This window comes from Jatropha curcas, chromosome 11 (assembly GCF_041381405.1).
Source record: "Jatropha curcas cultivar XTBG-Jc1 chromosome 11, XTBG_Jcur_1.0, whole genome shotgun sequence".
Lineage (NCBI taxonomy): Eukaryota > Viridiplantae > Streptophyta > Magnoliopsida > Malpighiales > Euphorbiaceae > Jatropha > Jatropha curcas.
Window position 1 is genome coordinate 6658143 of NC_143161.1, and position 18084 is coordinate 6676226.

The 18084-nt window shown below is 28.9% G+C and overlaps 3 protein-coding genes across 4 annotated transcripts; 2 read left to right on the forward strand and 1 right to left on the reverse strand.

Moving 5' to 3' along the window:
* Positions 1–546: 546 nt before the first annotated feature.
* LOC105633639 (S-adenosyl-L-methionine-dependent methyltransferases superfamily protein) lies at positions 547–1893 on the reverse strand. The gene is made up of 2 exons (XM_012216268.4): positions 1290–1893; positions 547–915 (listed from the first exon to the last, which is right to left on the reverse strand). Exons 1-2 carry the CDS (start codon positions 1833–1835, stop codon positions 583–585), a joined length of 879 nt encoding a protein of 292 aa, XP_012071658.1. The 5' UTR covers positions 1836–1893; the 3' UTR covers positions 547–582.
* Positions 1894–8387: 6494 nt separating this feature from the next.
* On the forward strand, positions 8388–11543 carry CYP724A1 (cytochrome P450, family 724, subfamily A, polypeptide 1). Of its 2 annotated transcripts, XM_012217409.4 has the most exons (9): positions 8388–8672; positions 8804–9128; positions 9203–9355; positions 9446–9688; positions 9836–9922; positions 10467–10545; positions 10645–10751; positions 10875–10993; positions 11276–11543. In XM_012217409.4, the coding sequence occupies exons 1-9, from the start codon at positions 8464–8466 to the stop codon at positions 11367–11369; spliced, it is 1416 nt and encodes a 471-aa protein (XP_012072799.2). In that variant the 5' UTR covers positions 8388–8463; the 3' UTR covers positions 11370–11543. The 2 variants fall into 2 exon arrangements, with proteins under 2 accessions (XP_012072799.2, XP_089572644.1); XM_089716518.1 differs by lacking the exons at positions 10645–10751; positions 10875–10993; positions 11276–11543 and having other exon boundaries at positions 10467–10550.
* Positions 11544–14155: 2612 nt separating this feature from the next.
* On the forward strand, positions 14156–17997 carry LOC105633649 (proteasome subunit beta type-7-B). Its single transcript, XM_012216280.4, has 9 exons — positions 14156–14314; positions 14429–14599; positions 15717–15858; positions 15991–16087; positions 16176–16245; positions 16345–16449; positions 16685–16783; positions 16867–16954; positions 17644–17997. The coding sequence occupies exons 2-9, from the start codon at positions 14456–14458 to the stop codon at positions 17718–17720; spliced, it is 822 nt and encodes a 273-aa protein (XP_012071670.1). The 5' UTR covers positions 14156–14314; positions 14429–14455; the 3' UTR covers positions 17721–17997.
* The last annotated feature ends 87 nt before the right edge of the window (positions 17998–18084 follow it).

Sequence of the window (18084 nt, forward strand, 5' to 3'; positions counted from 1 at the left end):
AAAGTAATGATTTAATTATAAATATGTAAATTTGCAAGTTATATAATGTTAATTCAATATAATAATAAAAATATCTTAATATAAGTTGTAACAATTTTCCTTTCAAAAAAAAGCTATATTTAAATATTATAATAATTCTCAAATCATTCTTCATCTATATGAAATATAACACTATTTGTGTATTACAATTTATTTTGACACTTTTTGAATTAAATTATAATTTTATATTATTTATTAAATATTTAACTTAATTAACTAAATAAATGTTGATTATATGATAACTATTTTAAAATTAGAATTATATTAAAGTAGATTTTTAAAGAATAATTTCGATTATTTAAACATAATTTTTGGACTTATATTTATTTATTATAACTTTTGGAGGAGAAAAAAATTATGAATTTTAAAATTTGAACCCATAAACTAAAAAAAAAAAAAAAAAAGTCATTTTTCTTTAACCACTTACTCCACTCTTTAAATGGTTAAAATTTCACTTTTATAATTTTAGTTACAGCTCATGGATTTGGGTAAAAATCAGAGCAACTATTTCAGGCAAGTTTTATCCTTCGTATTTGGTAAAATTCAAGAACGCGATTCATATACAGGTTTGAAGTTCTTGTAAGCTATTACAGCATAAAACGGGTCTGATCCAGACAACAACCCTAACAACCTCATGAACCATTTGAAAGGTGATTCATCGGCTTCAGAATCTCCGGTAGCCGGCGGTAGTTTTCGAATAATCTCCGGTTGAGTGAATCCTTGTACACACTGGAAGTATTGCACAACTAATTGTACTCTACTGTATGCACTCCCATCTCTCCAGGCTCCAATGGCTTTCTCATAAAACATTCGATTGCTAAAGCTTACTATAAACATCCCTCCAGGCTTTAGCACTCTAAACACCTCTGCAAATACCTATATTTCAGAAAAAAAAAAATTAGGATGAACATTCGATCAGTTGATTTTAAACAGAGCTAAACCCAAATAAATCAAATAAATTAAAATTTTTTGGAACAAAAATCAACGCAATTAGTGTTTAGAAATCAAATTAAATTGAAAAAAATTTGTGGCATGACCTATTCAACACCTATATTGATCTAAATTTATGACACCTTGTGTCGGTTTTTAACCGTAAACTGAACCAAATCGATTCAATTCGGTCAAATTCGTATAATTATTTTAAAAATTCAGTTGGATAAAACCTGGTCAAGTTGGGCTTTGCCCATCCAATGATTTGAGACTAATTTAAAGACCCCAAAATAACCGAAAAAAAAAACTAAAAGACTAACCTTCTCTGGCTGCTGAAGATACTGCACACTAACAGTACAAACCACTGCATCAAAACTCCCATTCTCAAATTCCAATTTCTGATCCTGATTTAAATCCTTGACAAAAAAATAATCCAATCTTGGATTCTTGGCAAGTTCTTGTGCATTAAGCCCATGCCCAACCACTCTTTTATATACAACTTCTTTAGGCAAATGGCTAACCCAAGAACTCATGAGATCAAGAATCTCTGAACTAGCTCTCAACTTTTCTCTGTAGAGATTGGTCAATGTTGAAATGAAATTATCATCAACATGGGTCACAAATCTTGGATAGGAATAGAAATCTCTATCTGGGTATGTGTTTAGTTTGACTCTACCTTCCTGGGGAAGAACAAGTCTCTTAATGTTGCCTGCTGCTGATTCTTGTGTTTCTTTGTTTTCATTTGAAGTGTTTGAAACTTTCAGTGGAAGAATTTTGGTTTTGAATAGAAAAGAATTGTTGTGTTTCTTTGTAGTTGGTGGATGCAGCCATGGCTTGGTCCTTGCCCTTGGCTGTATGGCTAGCATTGGTTTTCAATTTCTTGACCTAGAAGATTGATTTTCTTTTTTTCTATCTGAAAATGGATGGATAATATTATAACTTGCAATAAGTACTTGAAGATCAGGTAGGCTTGAACTCTTTCATGGGCTCAAATTTGGAAATACAATTCGTTTTGTCCACCATTAGATGGATCTGCAAATTACAAGCCCATGCATCTAAATGGATTTTCACATGTAAAAAGTTTAAGAATGGCTATATACATAAATCACCCCTCATCTTTATTATTTTAATTTTGTGGTACCCTTAATTTTAGAAAAGACCTATTGTGCATCTAAAGTTATAAATTTTACTAACATTGCATATTTTTTTCATACTAAAAATAATAGTTTTTAAAGTTTTTATTTTTATATGCAAAATATTGTTTTGGATATGCGGTTAACATAATTTTAAAATAATAATTTTTGCATTTTATTTAATCGACTATTAAGTGTTTAATAATCTAACTTTACAAATTGAAATTTCGATAAGATGCAAAGAGTGAGGTGTCTCGAGTTTAAGTCCTTTTTACCACAAAATTTATCACCAGTGGATTGTCCCCTACTATGTAGCACACAATGCCCAAATTGAAAATTATATACAATAAAAAATCTATTGAAAAATATCGATTTTATGTAATTAATTCACTGTTGTTCATAAACAAGATAATATATGTATATATTTAACAATTGAAAATTTTCTCATTTCAAGTGAGTTAAATTTGAGAATATAAGGTTTAAATTTTATTAAAAGAATCATATATAATTATACCAAAAAAATAAAAAAGATTCATGTATAAACAAACATTGAACTTTAAATTCAAATTTCCCTTTATATGTGTATGCCATTATTTTTTAAAATTGAGACCGATATTCAAATTGAATTTTTCTTAAATTGAGAGAGTCATGGCCAATAAACTAAACTTATTATATAAACTAATCTAAGCTCGACTAAACTTATACATGTACACATTTTGATCCCTCAAATATTTAAAAAACAAAATTCTTATCCTTCTAAAATTTAAAAAAATTTCATTTTGCCCCAAACTTTATTTCCTAATTCGGCCCATCTATACTTATTGAAATGTTTGAATTTTGGGAGTCACCTTTCTCTTTTTTTTTCTCATTTTTTCTTTTTTTTTTTCAATATTTTCTGCTAAGCGGTCCTATCATTTAAAGCTTGAAAAAAAAAAAAAAAGGAAAGAAGATATAAAAAGACAAGATAATGATGATTTGTCCCTGCACAAACGTGCAATGAGGTATTATATCAACGTCAAGATTGAAGACAAATGACATTTCTAAAAGAATGTCTTCTTCATGATTATGCTCTTAGACAGAGAAAGAGACACTTACAGTTCCATAATCCTCAATATATCTTTTGTCTTAGTGCAGTGGAATAGGTCTCAGGTTCAATTTCTCTTTGTGTAATGGACATTCTTTCATGGATTTATGGTTTTATTTGTAATTATAAGAAAAAGATCAAAGCTGAAAAGAAAGAAGGGAGAAGAGAATAAGTAATATACAAACCCTACATCATGATTGCAATATGAATTACTGTTATCCAGCTAATTATATATTTTAGAATCATATAATATATAAATATTCTAGAAGTTCAAAATCAAAACCCTCTTGCTAATTATTAGCCCATTGCACGTGCACCATGCACACACTTCAATTCATAAAGGGAAGGAGAGACCAAAAAAATGAAAGTAATTCCTTTTCTTGCCTCCTCTTTTCCTTTAGTTGGGTCATGTGTTTAATTTAAAAACGATTTATAATATGTTTGACATTCATATTGAAAACTAAAAAAGAATTTAATTTTATCTAAACATTTTTTATAATATTTGGCAACACAGCGTTTGAACTGAGTTTTAGAAGTAAATATAACGTTTTATAAAAGGAAGTCAACTCCGGCTACGTTTAGCTATTAACGTTTTATAAAAAATTACTCAAACAGTTAAACGCTAATAAAATAAACAACAACGACTAAAACCCAAGTAAAAAATAACAAAAATTTCTAACCAAAATCCTATCATCATCTCTCTAAATGTCTACTTATTATAAAAGCCCTAAAGATTGGTTAGGTGATGATGATTCTGCCCTTAGCCAAAAGAAGACCTTATGGGCCAGCAATGCTGTGGTCGGATTAGGGAAGCAAACATCCACATCATAAACCCACATAAAGCCAATCAAAAGTATTGTTCTCTTGAAGCTCCCAAAGTGGAAGAAATTGCACCAAGTATGTTTGGAGCTTGCTCACCATTAAGGAAACCATCTTCATTTTATTATAATGTGTGTGTAAACATTTCACTTGTATTTCGGCTAGTGTTTATATAATGAGTGCTCCAATGGCATTTAAGATTGGAAATATTATTATTATTATTATTAGAAATTGAATGTCCCAATTAAAGAGGGACAAAGTGATAAATGGTTTGACATTGAAAAGCAAAACAATTAGGCTTTATGTATGATCTTTCTAAAAGAGCTTATCAACACAAGAGGGGGAGAGGGATAGGACTAAAAGACTAAGCAAGGGTTAGGTGAGTCTCCATTTCCTTATTTGATGATTACATACTTTAATCTAAATTTTTAGTTTGACCAAAAGGAAATTTTTTTTTTCTTTTTATATAGAATTATCTTTCAAAAGCTTTGAATATTTATTCACGATTTATTTATAGAATTATTAACTGAATTCAACAACATTTAACTAAACTCAAAATACATAAGTTAAGTTTCGAAATCAACTCAATATGAAATCTTGCATTGACATTATAAAAATTTTGAAAAATAAAATAATTAATACTTAATATTATACAAAATAAAGTATAAAAATGAGCAATAATAACATGCAATGCATGTCATAGAAAAAAGTATTACTAAAAATATGAGAAACCAGTATTAACTATTATAATAATTAATATATTAATAATTGTTTGGAGCATCATTTATAATTTTGGTATTTCTTTTTTTTTTTTTTTACTTGTTGCCAAAGTATATGAGTATATAATTAACTTATGGTTACTTTTTTTTGAAAAAAAAAATTCTTTCAACGTACGATATGGTTTATTAATATAACGTGTTATATCATAGTTTTATATTTTAAATATATTTCTAGTGAGTTTTATATTATGTTTGGAACAAATGAATCATGAATGTAGAATTCATATATAAATGAATTTCTCATGTTTTATATGTCGTAATTTAAAATATGAAATTCAATTGAATTCTATAAAATTATAATTGGAATAAATTCTTAAATAAAAATTCATTTGTCTTTATTTCTTATAATACCCTTCATATAATAATTTAATAAAAATAAATAATAAACACTAATTATATTTATTGTATATAATATAATAATTCATTTTTAATTAATTAATTAATTAATTATATAAGTTTAACATTCATCTTAATAATTATTTTAATTGTTCCTTATTGATTTAAGTATTTAATTTGGAAACTATAAAAATATTTAAAAAGGTTATTACTGTTTTCAATTGCATTTGGAAACAATAGTTGATAGTCACTTTTTATAGTTTTATAATATTATTACTAGACTAAAAAAAACTATTACCTCCGCCCTAAAAAGATAGTCCACTTTTTATTTTCAAATAGATTAAGAAATATGGTCAAAGGACAATTTTATTCATATAACTTTTCTATTCTGACTATCTTAAATAACACATGAGTATTGAAATAATAACTAATTAATAAATGTTATTGAAAATAAGGTAATTTAATAAGATATAGTAGACAATTCAAGGATTAAGTACAATGTAACAAAGGAAAGTGGACTGTATTTTAGGACAAATCAAAAAGGAAAGATGATCTATCTTTTCGAGACGGAGGACGGAGGAAGTAACATTATTAATCGTTTAGAATTTTCAAAAATAAAAAATAAAAAGAAAAAAAAGTAAAGTATAAACTTAGTTATTACCAGATTTCAAAAAAAAAAACATTATAGGAATTTTCCAAAAAAAAAATAAAAAGAAAAAAAGTAAAAATATAAAATTAGTTATTTCCAGATTTAAAAAAACATTACTAGGAATTTTCCAAAAAAAAAGGAAAAAAATTAAAAATATAAAGTGAGTGATTACCGGATTAAAAAAAAATAAGTAGGAATTTTTCAAAAAAATAGAAGAGTAAAACCAATTGAGTTTGTAGTGGAGAGAAATTTTGTTAATAAAAATTTCAATGGTTTAATTTTATCAAATTCATTTGGAAATTTCATTAATTTTAATAGAATTAGTTAGGCGCACCCAATTTCAATGGAATTCAATTCGTAGAATTCAAATATGTATTTTTTTTTCTCATTCCAAATACAAAACTTTAGATTTCCAAATGAATTCTATAAAATTTTAGGGAATTCATTTATTCCAAACAGACTATTATTTTATATTTTATATCAAACTATAAATCTTATAATATATTTCTTAATAAATGATAATAAATTACATTTATTCTTTGTAGAAAAAGTTATTTGTAAAAAATAATTATAATCAATTAAATTAAAGATTTATTAAAAAATAATAATTAAGAATATTATATTTTTAACGAATTTACTACGTATCTATAATATTAATCAATTAAAATTGAATAAGTATATAATTTATACTTTATTAAGTATATAATACAATTTATTATTTTATCCAATAGAATTTAGATTTAAATAAAAAATTAATATAACCAATCAAAATTAAGTTACTTTTATTTTTTAATAATAAATTAAAATCCTTAAAGATATTATATTCTAACTATATATATATTTAAAATCTTACCATATTTAATATATACCATATATGGTATAATCTCTTATTTAATCCAATAAGAATTAGATTTAAATAGAAAATTAATATGACCAATCAAAATTAATTTAGCTTATTTTTCAACCAATAAAATTAAAATATTCAATGATATTTTTGTTAATCTATAGATAAATTGTGGACATTTCAAATACTTTTTAGCATGTTAATTTAGTTTTGAACTGGCAGTTGATCTTTGAATAAAGATGATAAAATTTATGTCATAAATGCATATAGGGTATATATAGCTTATACTATAGAAAAAAATAGTGAAATTTTATGAGAAACTCTGACTGTCAGTTTCCTAAATCATGCTTATCTCTATTAGGAAAGGAAGCTGAGACAGTTTAATTAGGAAATAAAAATCTTAATTACTATATAAGAAATTATATATATTCTAGAAATAAGAAAATATATAATATTTTAAATAAATAACTTCCTAATTAAATTGTGAATTAATAAAGATCTTATAATAATTTTCTACTTTGCATATGAAAAATCCTTTGTAAGACAATTATATAAAATATTCCCAATTGAAAATATTCATAAACTTTTCCTAAATTAATAAAGTTGTTAATTATAATAAATATTCTACTTTTCCTTATCAAAAATCCATGTCAATTATAATATTGTAGTTGTTTGAACAATTCATTTTTTTATCTTGCTTTTATTTTTATGATTTCCAATTTATTTTGAATTAATATATATATGTATATATATATATATATGGAAAAGCAAGCATATCATAATGGCAAAATATGCATATTTCATGTACCAATTTAACAACAATAGAAGAAAGATAAATTATTAATATAAAAAGTTGATAAAACAAGTAAAAATTGCCCAAAAATTAAAAATCCTTTGTTTTTTACTTTTCACTTCATATTATAAAAATAGAAAATAAAAGAGAAAAAAAATACAATATCTTTCCACAAAAGGCACCATTTTGATGACCAAGGCAGAGAATACTTTACCGAAATATTTCAAAATAAATAGATTTTGATTCTAAAGAAATTGGGACAATATTTAATTCTTACCTTGTTAGGTAGATATCTAAGTTAGAAGAGAGATAATCAACTTGACATTTTAATTCACTTTCCTATTTTTCCCTCAAATTTTTAGGAAGTTGAATATTCTAAATGGTCACAGTGGATTTGACCGATTCAAAATTGAGCTATTTTAGCATTGTTGTAAAATATATTTAAATTTGAGGAATTGAAAGGCAACATGAACGGTAGAGCATGAGATTAAATAATTAAAAAATAAATTTTTATTGAAATGAGCATATTTTTTATGGTATACTTAAAAAATATTAAAAAATCTATATTTTTACTAGTTAATACATGAGTGAATCTATAAACTTGATCTATGTGATCTATGCAAGTTCAATCCATGAACTATTATCCGACACTCAAATCAAATATATAATTGAAGGCTACAAGTCAATTTTAATTACCATTTCAATTTATTAATTAATTTTTGACACTACATAATCCTAATAGAATAAAAAAATTATTTGTAGCATTTTCAATACGTAGGCCCTGAACAGTAAAAGAAAAGGGAAGTTGCTTTCTCTATTGCATCCTTTAGAGACAATCATTAAAGTTAGAATCCAAAAAATAATAATATTATTTTACTTTTGCTTTAAAAACCCAAAATAATAAAATAGGCAAAATAATTAATTAAATGCTATATATACACTTAGATTTTGTTTTAGGAATTATAAATTTGCAAGGGCAGAGACAAACAAATGATCAGTGGAGACCAAAAACTTGTCCAATCCTTATAGAAAGCTAAGATAGCTATAGCAACCAACCATGTTAGAGTTTTTCCTCTTCATATTATTCTCTCTCATTTTAGCAATAGCTTTGGCCTCTTTTCTAATTGCAAATTCTTTCACAAGAAAAGACCCTAAAAATTTACCAAATGGAAGCATGGGATGGCCCCTTTGTGGGGAGACTCTTGCCTATCTCAAGCCCCATAGATCAAACTCCATGGGCAGCTTCTTGCAAGACCATTGCTCTAGGTAATTTCAATATATATACATATATATATATATATATATATATATATATATATATATATTATTCATTAGTAAATAGTCTTGCTTAGCTTTCATTTGGGTGATTTAGTTTCAATATTTGCTATTTTATGCAGGTATGGGAAGGTTTTCAAATCACATTTATTTGGTTCTCCTACTATAGTTTCTTGTGACCATGAACTCAACATGTTTATCCTTCATAATGAAGAGAAGTTATTCCAAGCCAGTTACCCTACCGCCATGCATGGCATTCTTGGAAAGTTCTCATTACTTCTCGTCACCGGCGACCTCCACAAGAAGCTGAGGAGTGTCGTTGTTAGCTTCATCAGTTTGTCTAAGTCAGCTCCTGGCTTTCTTCATTGCATAGAAGATCTTACAATCTCAATGATGGAGTCGTGGAAAGAAAGTAAAGAAATATCCTTTCATAAAGAAGTTCGACAGGTAAAGTTAATTAGTTAATTTAGTGAAAGTAATTATAATTACTTCCTCTAATTATTGTTTTTTAATTACCACAGTTTACACTAAACCTCATGGTGAAAAATCTTTTGAGCATTGAACCAGAAGAGCCATTAGCGTTGGAGATATTAGACAATTTTCGAACTTACATGAAAGGTTTCATTTCTTTGCCATTAGACTTTCCTGGATCTCCTTATACCAAAGCAGTGAAGGTATTAATTATTAATTAATTTCTAATTAAGCCACATAATTTTGTTTCTAATTAAGTTTAATAATTTTCTTGTTATGAGTATGGGTTTTAGGCAAGAGCAAGACTCTCATCCACTGTGAAAGAGATTATAAAAGAAAGGGAAAAGGAAAACGTAATGAAGTCAGAAAAAGGAGATTTCTTGGATGTAATTTTATCTAACAGAAAACTAAAGGATGAAGAGATTGTAAGCATTGTATTGGACATATTGCTTGGAGGCTATGAGACAACCTCAACACTTATTTCTTTAATTGTTTACTTTCTTGGACATGCACCAGCAGCTTTTCAACGCTTGAAGGTCTTTCCCTTTCTTTTCTGTTCTTTTCTGTTCCTTTCTTTTTTAAATTATTCCTCACCTTCATTTTTTTAATATATATATATATATATATATCTGCCAAAAGGATTTTGTCTTAACGGTTTTTTTTTTTTTTTTCTTTTGATACAGAAAGAACATGAGACAATAAGAAAAACAAAAGAGGATGGTCAATTTTTGGATTGGGAAGATTACCAGAAAATGGAGTTCACCCAAAATGTAATATATATTTTTTCCCTTCTCTTTGAAATACGTAATAATATTATCTGAAACTCTGGACTGACTAATCTGGATTTGTGCCGATCAAATCTAAGAAGCGCAAAGTGCTCACTTCCAAATCTTTAAAAATAGACTTCATATCTATAGTCGGACTTAAACCTCTAATTGAAGGAGAAAGGTTTCATGCCATCTTCACCGTTTGAGGATATTAAATTCATCTCAATAGTCATTTGAAAAGATCTTACTAGTTAAAGATCTATAAATATAGAAAAGTATCTGCTTTAGAGTTTAGATTCCAAAATTAGCTCTAATCACATAATATAACATTAATACCCCGTATATACATTCTTATTTGTGAATCTCTAAGTCTTAGAGTGAATGATATACTTTTGACTAGACCAAAGGAGCAAATTTAGTATGTACAAAAGCTCTCTCTCTCTATACATACACATGAAATCTCATGGAACTTACTATAATTAATTTTTATTTATCATTATTTATACTTCCTTAAGGGTATGAAATTACAAATTCTTGAAACTGGCAGGTTATATCGGAAGCTATGAGATGTGGGAATGTTGTCAAGTTTGTTCATCGCAAAGCTCTTCAAGACGTCAAATACAAAGGTTAATTTAAATTAATAATTTTCATTTTTTATTTTAATTAAAATATTATTAATTAGCTCCCATATATTTTGATCAATTGTTTGTCATTTTTTGCTGCAGAATATGTAATTCCTTCAGGATGGAAAGTTTTACCTGTGCTTACAGGAACACATTTAGATTCATCACTCCATCAAAACCCTTTCGAATTTGATCCATGGAGATGGACTGTAAGCATACTCAACTCCACCTTCATTTATAATATTCTTTGATACTTTTTAAAAACTTGGATCAGACCACACCTGATGTGTTCTTTTCTTTTGAAACCCTTATATATTGATATTCTATTACAGGATAAAGCGACGAGCAAAAAAGTGATGCCGTTTGGTGGTGGAACCCGGCTATGTCCAGGGGCTGAGCTAGCTAAAGTGGAGATAGCATTTTTTCTTCATCATCTTGTCCTGAGTTATAGGTAAAATTTTCAGCAGCTAGCCCCTATAATATATCATTAGATGTATGGATTACATATGTTTAGTTGTTGGGTTAATCCCATAAACAGACTGCATCCCACTTAGGAACCTAAATAATTGTAACGTTTAATTTTATCTTACTTTATTAAATCTTTTGCTAAGGATAATTAATAATTTATTTCCATAATCCTAAGAAGTTGTAATGGGTTATTAGATAATGTCGGAGGCCATAAAATTAAACCTGGCCTACATAATCATATACATGATTTTTTCTTTTGCAATAGGTGGAAGATAAAAGCAGACGACTTTCCGGTGGCTTACCCTTATGTTGAATTCCGGCGAGGCTTGCTGCTGGAGATTGAACCGATAGAACGATAATGGCAATGGATTAGTGCCTAGCAACCTAGGAGTAATGTTTGAAAATTAGTTGAAAGGTATTATGGTTGCAGTTGATCAACGCTTATTTTTAATGTATAATGAGAATTCAGTTATAAGAAAAAGAGGAAGAAGAAGAAGAAGAAGCAAAGGATCCTCTTATAATGTTCAAGTTAATTGGGGTGAAAATTATACCATGACCCTCTGCCAAGGTTTGATTCGGTTGATGATTGTGAAAATTTATAAACTAAACCAAACCAAACTAAATCATTAATTTTAAAAATCACGATGTCAATTTATTTTAATTTAAGTTAAACAATTTGGGATGGTTTATAAATAAACCGATTAGAGATGAAAGTGGAATGGATACTAAATCTATTTACAATTTGAAAACTCATACATGCACCAAACTAAATTTAAAGTTGTTTTTGAAAAACCATGCCAAAACTCATTTGTCCCAAGTCCGTTTAAAAAACACTATGTGCTTTAAATGGGTAATTACCGTGGATTGAATGCTTGCAAAAATTTACTTTGTTTATATATATTTAGTAGCTCTGGATCCTCTCTAAACCATTCAATATAAAATAAAATTAGCGAAATCATAAAAAATTTAAAATAAATTTTAAATTCATAAATATAAAAAAAAATTAAGTCAACTTAATTAACAACATCGGTATATGAATAAAAATTCTTTATAATAACATTCATTTATAAATTACAAATTCATTATAATATCATCAACATATATAAAGTAAAAATCCAAATAAAATGATTCCATGATCATCAAATTCTCTCTTTGGTATATAATTAAATTTCCAAATTCAATAATCAAGTGGTGCTCTGGTTACTCTTTTTATCTATGTTATGAGTGGGAGGTCTCGAATTTGAGAACTCTTTACCACATTATTTTCACCAATTTAGTGAACCAAGGGAAAAGTTATCTTTATTGTATAGCCTGCAGTGTTACTTTGACCAATTGGATCTTCAATAAATTAAAAAAATTTGTAGTTTTAAACACACAACTGACTAAATCTAATAAATTTGATACTCATACTCATTTAAAACTCGTTTAATTAATACTCAAACCAACTTAAATTTCACACAAGATTGTAAATATTGATTAACTAACCTTTTGGATTTCTTGGTGTCTATAAATATATGGCCCAATGCATAATTTCCCCCTTAAACTTTTTTCAAATTACTATTTGTGCTCCTTAACTTTGTGAAGGACCGCTTGTACCCCTTAACTAATGTTTTTTGTAATTTTTTTATCCCTGAGTAAATTGAAGCATGTGTGTGAATTACACTCGCGTTGATATGTTATAAGCAGTTGATATGTCATTAGTTTAGACATCATGCTGGTTTCCGCATATTCGGGAAATAACAGGAAAGAGAAAAATGAAAAAATTAAATGAATAAGTTGCCTTTGCAATAGAGATTTGAAGACCCGCACCTCCTGCTATTTTCATTTTCTCTCTTTCTTCTTTGAACCCAGACTTCAGTTTCTCTTTATCTCTAAACTAGATTCTTTATTGTTTCACCCTCTCTCTCCGACTTAATTATTTGCATTGAATAGTTTCAAGGTTCTTTTTTTTCAGCCTCCAAATCAAAATCGCAAATGGGTTTGCATGCATTTTTATTTCTAAAATAAAACTTCCAACTTCAGTAGCTCTTCAAATCTCTAATTTTTATTTTTATTTCTTGAAATATTTGGAATTTTTTTCTCGACTTCATGATTATCGTTTCATATTTGGAAGCGGAAGTTTTTAAGTAACGGATTAAGGTAAATTTTCAGTTTTGATTTTACTAGGTAAGATTGTTGGAAAAGTTTTTATTTTTAGTTTTGTATTTGTTTGTTTCGGGAGAAGATTTTATTTATGTTCTTGGGAGAAATGGAGAACGAAGAGAGAGAAAAGATAGAAGATTGGGGATGAGAATGGAGAATGAACAAGAGAGAAATGTTGTCTCTTACACATCAAATAGAAAGATTACTGTTTACGCTCTATATAATGGTTTCGTCCACGCTCCACTGATCGAGCATGACAAGGGGTAAAAAGCTACAAAGACACTAGTTAAGAGGCACAAGTGGTCCCTCGCAAAATTAAGAGGTATCAATAGCAATAAAAAAAAAATTTAAGGAGAAAATTATGCATTCAGCCATACATATGTAGAAATGAAAAACATTGAGCAATCTATATTAACTGTATCACAATGCCCATTCTCTTACATCAATTGCTTATGTAATCAAGCTAGAAATTATAGCAATTAATTATAAACTTATAACATGTTCATTGTTAATCTTTACGTATAGAAGGATTTAAACTTTCTGATTCTACCGAAAAAAAAAAAAAAAAAGTCTTTTATTAAACAAAACAAACACAAATATGCTTATGGTTTTGTTGGATGATATTATATGAACCAACGTTAAGATTCTTTTTCGAGCAATATTAAGTAAAGATGCATTATTCCCATTGGCATGATGCATCTACAAAAACTATTTTCATAATATTCCTTCATACTAAAGAAGAAAAATTATCAATAAGTCCAATTACATTTTAAATATTATGTTCGTGTTCCAACTTATTGAATTTGAATTTTTTTTATCGAATTTTCTTGAAATTAATAAAATTTAAAATTATAATTCAATCCCAATTTCAATTAATATAAGATTATTTGAAGCTAACTATTTAACAGTATATTTTGGTTTGGTTAAGTACAAAACTATTTTTTCTCCGATACATAAGTAAGGCAAATAGCCTTCTAGTAAGCACCAAATTAGCAAATACTTTGTAAACTAGACCTATTTTAGCAAACAACTCTTTTCTTCTCCGCTAGGTTACACACTGTCAAAAGCCCAAAAAGAACCTTGAAATCGAAATCAAAATCGAAATCGATTCATAAACCATAATATTCACTCTGATATCTGCTACTTCTTGATTCGATTACAGGTAAATAGCAAACATTAGGGTGGGATCTCTTATGGCTATTCAGATTTTCAATTTCTAAGCTACTGATTTTTCTGGATTTGACAATGCTTTCCTTTTTTCTTTTCTTCTTCTTAGGGAAGTTCAGTTTCAAATTGGTAAAGAATGTCGAAATCGGCAGTGGATGTTCCCTTAAAGGGAGGCTTCAGTTTTGATCTTTGTAGAAGAAACGATATGCTGGCGAAGAAGGGAGTGAAACCTCCTTCCTATCGGAAAACAGGAACTACAATTGTTGGCATAGTTTTTCAGGTGCGTCAATACTTGGAAACTCTATTTATTTTCATGTTCTTTGTAAAATTTTAACCTAAAACTCATTTTTATTATCTGCTCTTAGTACTGTTATGTAGTCTATTTGATTACTTTTTGCCGTTCTCTAATTTCATTTTTGTGCATTTTCAATTAACTGTCCCTGTTTGGTTTTCCATTTGAAAACTTGGTAGCATTCAATGATAGAAACTATCTGATCCAACAAATTGATTATCAATGTAGCAAAAATATGTGAAATTTTAGTTGTTATTACTTGACTATTCTCAAATGAAAAATGTTGTTCGAAGTTTACTGGAACGAAACTCAAATGTGGTGAATAGAAGTAGGAAAGGGAGAACGTAAACCACTGAAATAGACTTCTACTAAGTTCTTAAACTCTTGTTTAACCAATCCTTATGAGTGCAGAATGGCACAGTTAAGTCAGCTGGTCTACTGGATTAATCCAAAATAAATAAAAATAAAAAGTGAAATTATGAGCAACCATACTAGAGAGACACACAGAGAGAAGGGACAGATTGCAGAGTCCTTGGGTGATTCTGAGAGTGGATAAGGGCAAGAGATCATAATTCATAAATTGCATCTAAGAATACATTGGGGCTATTTCAAGCCAAAAGCAAGAGGGACTTGTTTATTCTTTCATATTGCACCATGATGAAAAGGAAAGGACAATATAGAAACCTGGAGATTGTGAGCGTGAAGGAAAGTAACATCTGAGTGAGAATACTGCAAATCACCAAAACCTTATAGTCTCTCTCTCTCTCTCTCTCTCTCTCTCTCTCTCTCTCTCTCTCTCTCTTGTTTGTTTCTGTTTTTCTGAACCAAAAGTTGGTTTCTCCGAAATTGAGTTGATGAAACATGTAAAAACTACTTTTTGTGGTTCTCCTTCATTGTGAAAACTGTTTTTCTGTCTTCAAACCCAAATGACAAAAACAAATAGATTTTAATAATGGACCTTTCGTTTATATTTGAGAACAAAAACCAAAAACAACAACGATACAAGAAGGATCTTAGTAATATGGACTTGCAAATTTCTGCAGTGATCTACCTTATTCATTTTATTTATGGACTTCTTATTTACCCTTTAGTGTATTCTGCATAGGATGGCGTCATTCTTGGGGCAGATACTAGAGCAACGGAGGGACCCATAGTTTGTGATAAGAATTGTGAGAAGATTCATTATATGGCCCCCAATATTTATTGTTGTGGAGCAGGAACTGCTGCTGATACAGAGGCAGTAACAGGTATTTAATTTGGTTGTTTATTGTTGTAATGATGTCTCTTTATAGAATCTAATTTAACATGCTGGATGCTTGTAGCTTTTCCTCTTTGGGTACCAAAACTAATATGTTTCTATGATGTTTTCCTTTGTGTAGACATGGTCAGCTCACAGCTGCAGTTACATCGTTACCATACCGGCCGAGAGTCCAGGGTTGTTACAGCACTGACTCTTCTTAAGAAGCATCTTTTCAAGTGAGTTTCTCTTGTTTCCAACTGTGTTTTTTTGCTATACAAATTTTTATGGCAAGCATACATCCTAAATGCTTAATTATTTGTACAGCTACCAAGGTTATGTCCAGGCTGCTTTGGTGCTTGGTGGGGTTGATTGCACTGGTCCTCATTTACATACAGTGAGTTTTCTTGTGATGGGAGGGACTTTTGTACCAGGAAGCATGGTTTAAACTGAAAAAATAGTCTGATTTCTGTGAATGGGGTGGTTTATTTTGCAGATATACCCGCATGGATCAACTGATACATTGCCATTTGCTACAATGGGTTCTGGTTCTCTTGCTGCAATGGCTATTTTTGAATCGAAGTACAAAGAAGGCTTGAATGTAAGTTAGTGCGCGATAGTGTTTTTGATGCTATGGTGTCAAGAAATAATGATCTTAAGTAGTTTGTAACTAATTAACATCCAAAGACGCAAGGAGTTCAATGTATGACCTCTTTATTTGTTGAATGATTGGCTGCATTGCTTAAATTACTGTTACAAAAAACATGAAAAAGGGAAAAAAATGATTGCTTGCATTCTTTCTTTTCCTACTCAATCCCGGTTGATTATTTTTGTAGAGGGATGAAGGTATAAAGCTTGTAACTGAAGCAATATGCTCTGGCGTATTCAATGACTTGGGAAGTGGAAGCAATGTTGATGTCTGTGTTATAACGAAGGTATGTAGTTAACCACTTATCCTGTCAAAATACAAATTAACCTCATATTGATTTCTAAACCCTTGTAATGTGTGCTGAGACAGGGACACAAAGAGTACCTGAGGAACCACTTGTTACCAAATCCACGTACCTATGTCAGTGCAAAAGGATATACTTTTCCAAAGAAGACTGGTCAGTGACAAACAATTTTCCTGTTCTTATGAATATGCTTCTATTTATTCTCCACTACAACTTCTAGCATCTAATTATGAAATTTGCTTTTGAGAGATGGTAGGGTTTTTGAGGGAATTGTCTAATAAACTACTAATATAGTCAACTCTTCAGTTGATTAAGGAAGAGGAAGAAGTTATTGGGATAGCAGGCGTCGTTTATCTCTTAATGAACTTGTTTTGTATAATTGAAAATTCATTTAGCATCTTACATTTTTAATTCTATAAAATTGGTTATGCTTGAACCAAATTCTACCAAGATTGGTAAGATTTACAAATGAACTATAAACTTAATGAGGGTCTAGCTACTAAAGCTAATGAATTCTAGTACAAACTAGTAAATTTCATATTCATACTTAATTCTATGGTTAATCCAAATATAAAAATTAAATGAATTTTTTTAATGAAATTCGTTTTGCAAGTTATCCAAACACTGTAAGAATGATTGATGCCTTTTAGGACATATCATTGTAGTTTTGTAGATGCCATGTTACATAAATTGTATGAACTAATCAATAGAACAACAATTTTTGAGATCCCAGTGTTGAAATGTTATTGTGATCTTATCAAGCTAGATGATCTTTATTTATTAGCTTCTACTTAGTGATAAGTTGTTTAATATTTTTTGTAATTATTCATTTTTGTTTGCAGAGGTCCTTCTAACAAAGATTACACCATTGAAGGACAGAGAGGTAGTGATTGAAGGAGGTGATGCAATGGAAGAGTGAAAATCATCAGCCCCATAGTTGAGATCTTAAATAATCTATGATGGTGTTATTGGGATGATGATGTATTTTATAATATCCAGTTTCAGAACCTCAATGATTCGATGTTGAAATGTTTGTGCCTTCATAGCAGTGTGACTCCTAAACTGATTGGGAGCGTGGACAAATCAATCCTTGAGGAATTTATGTGTTCCATAACTTTGTTTTGTTTTTCAATATTGCAGCAACTCTGATAGTAAAGAAGTTTTAGCAATGGATTATGGACATTCTTTTCATGAGATTTACTGGTTTTCTGATTATTTACTGTTAGAAGAGCTTGAAAATTAGTGTACCAGCAGCGTGAAGTTCCTAGAAATGGCATACTTTC

Excerpts from the sequence above, each read along its gene's own strand:
- LOC105633639 (XM_012216268.4), bottom strand. The coding sequence starts at position 1,835 with ATGCTAGCCATACAGCCAAGGGCAAGGACCAAGCCATGGCTGCATCCA. Across the intron at positions 916-1,289 it reads ATCTTCAGCAGCCAGAGAAG|GTATTTGCAGAGGTGTTTAG; the intron begins GTTAGTCTTTTA and ends TCTGAAATATAG.
- CYP724A1 (XM_012217409.4), top strand. The coding sequence starts at position 8,464 with ATGTTAGAGTTTTTCCTCTTCATATTATTCTCTCTCATTTTAGCAATA. Across the intron at positions 10,752-10,874 it reads TTGATCCATGGAGATGGACT|GATAAAGCGACGAGCAAAAA; the intron begins GTAAGCATACTC and ends ATTCTATTACAG. Across the intron at positions 10,994-11,275 it reads CATCTTGTCCTGAGTTATAG|GTGGAAGATAAAAGCAGACG; the intron begins GTAAAATTTTCA and ends CTTTTGCAATAG.
- LOC105633649 (XM_012216280.4), top strand. The coding sequence starts at position 14,456 with ATGTCGAAATCGGCAGTGGATGTTCCCTTAAAGGGAGGCTTCAGTTTT. Across the intron at positions 14,600-15,716 it reads TTGTTGGCATAGTTTTTCAG|GATGGCGTCATTCTTGGGGC; the intron begins GTGCGTCAATAC and ends TATTCTGCATAG. Across the intron at positions 15,859-15,990 it reads TGATACAGAGGCAGTAACAG|ACATGGTCAGCTCACAGCTG; the intron begins GTATTTAATTTG and ends TCCTTTGTGTAG.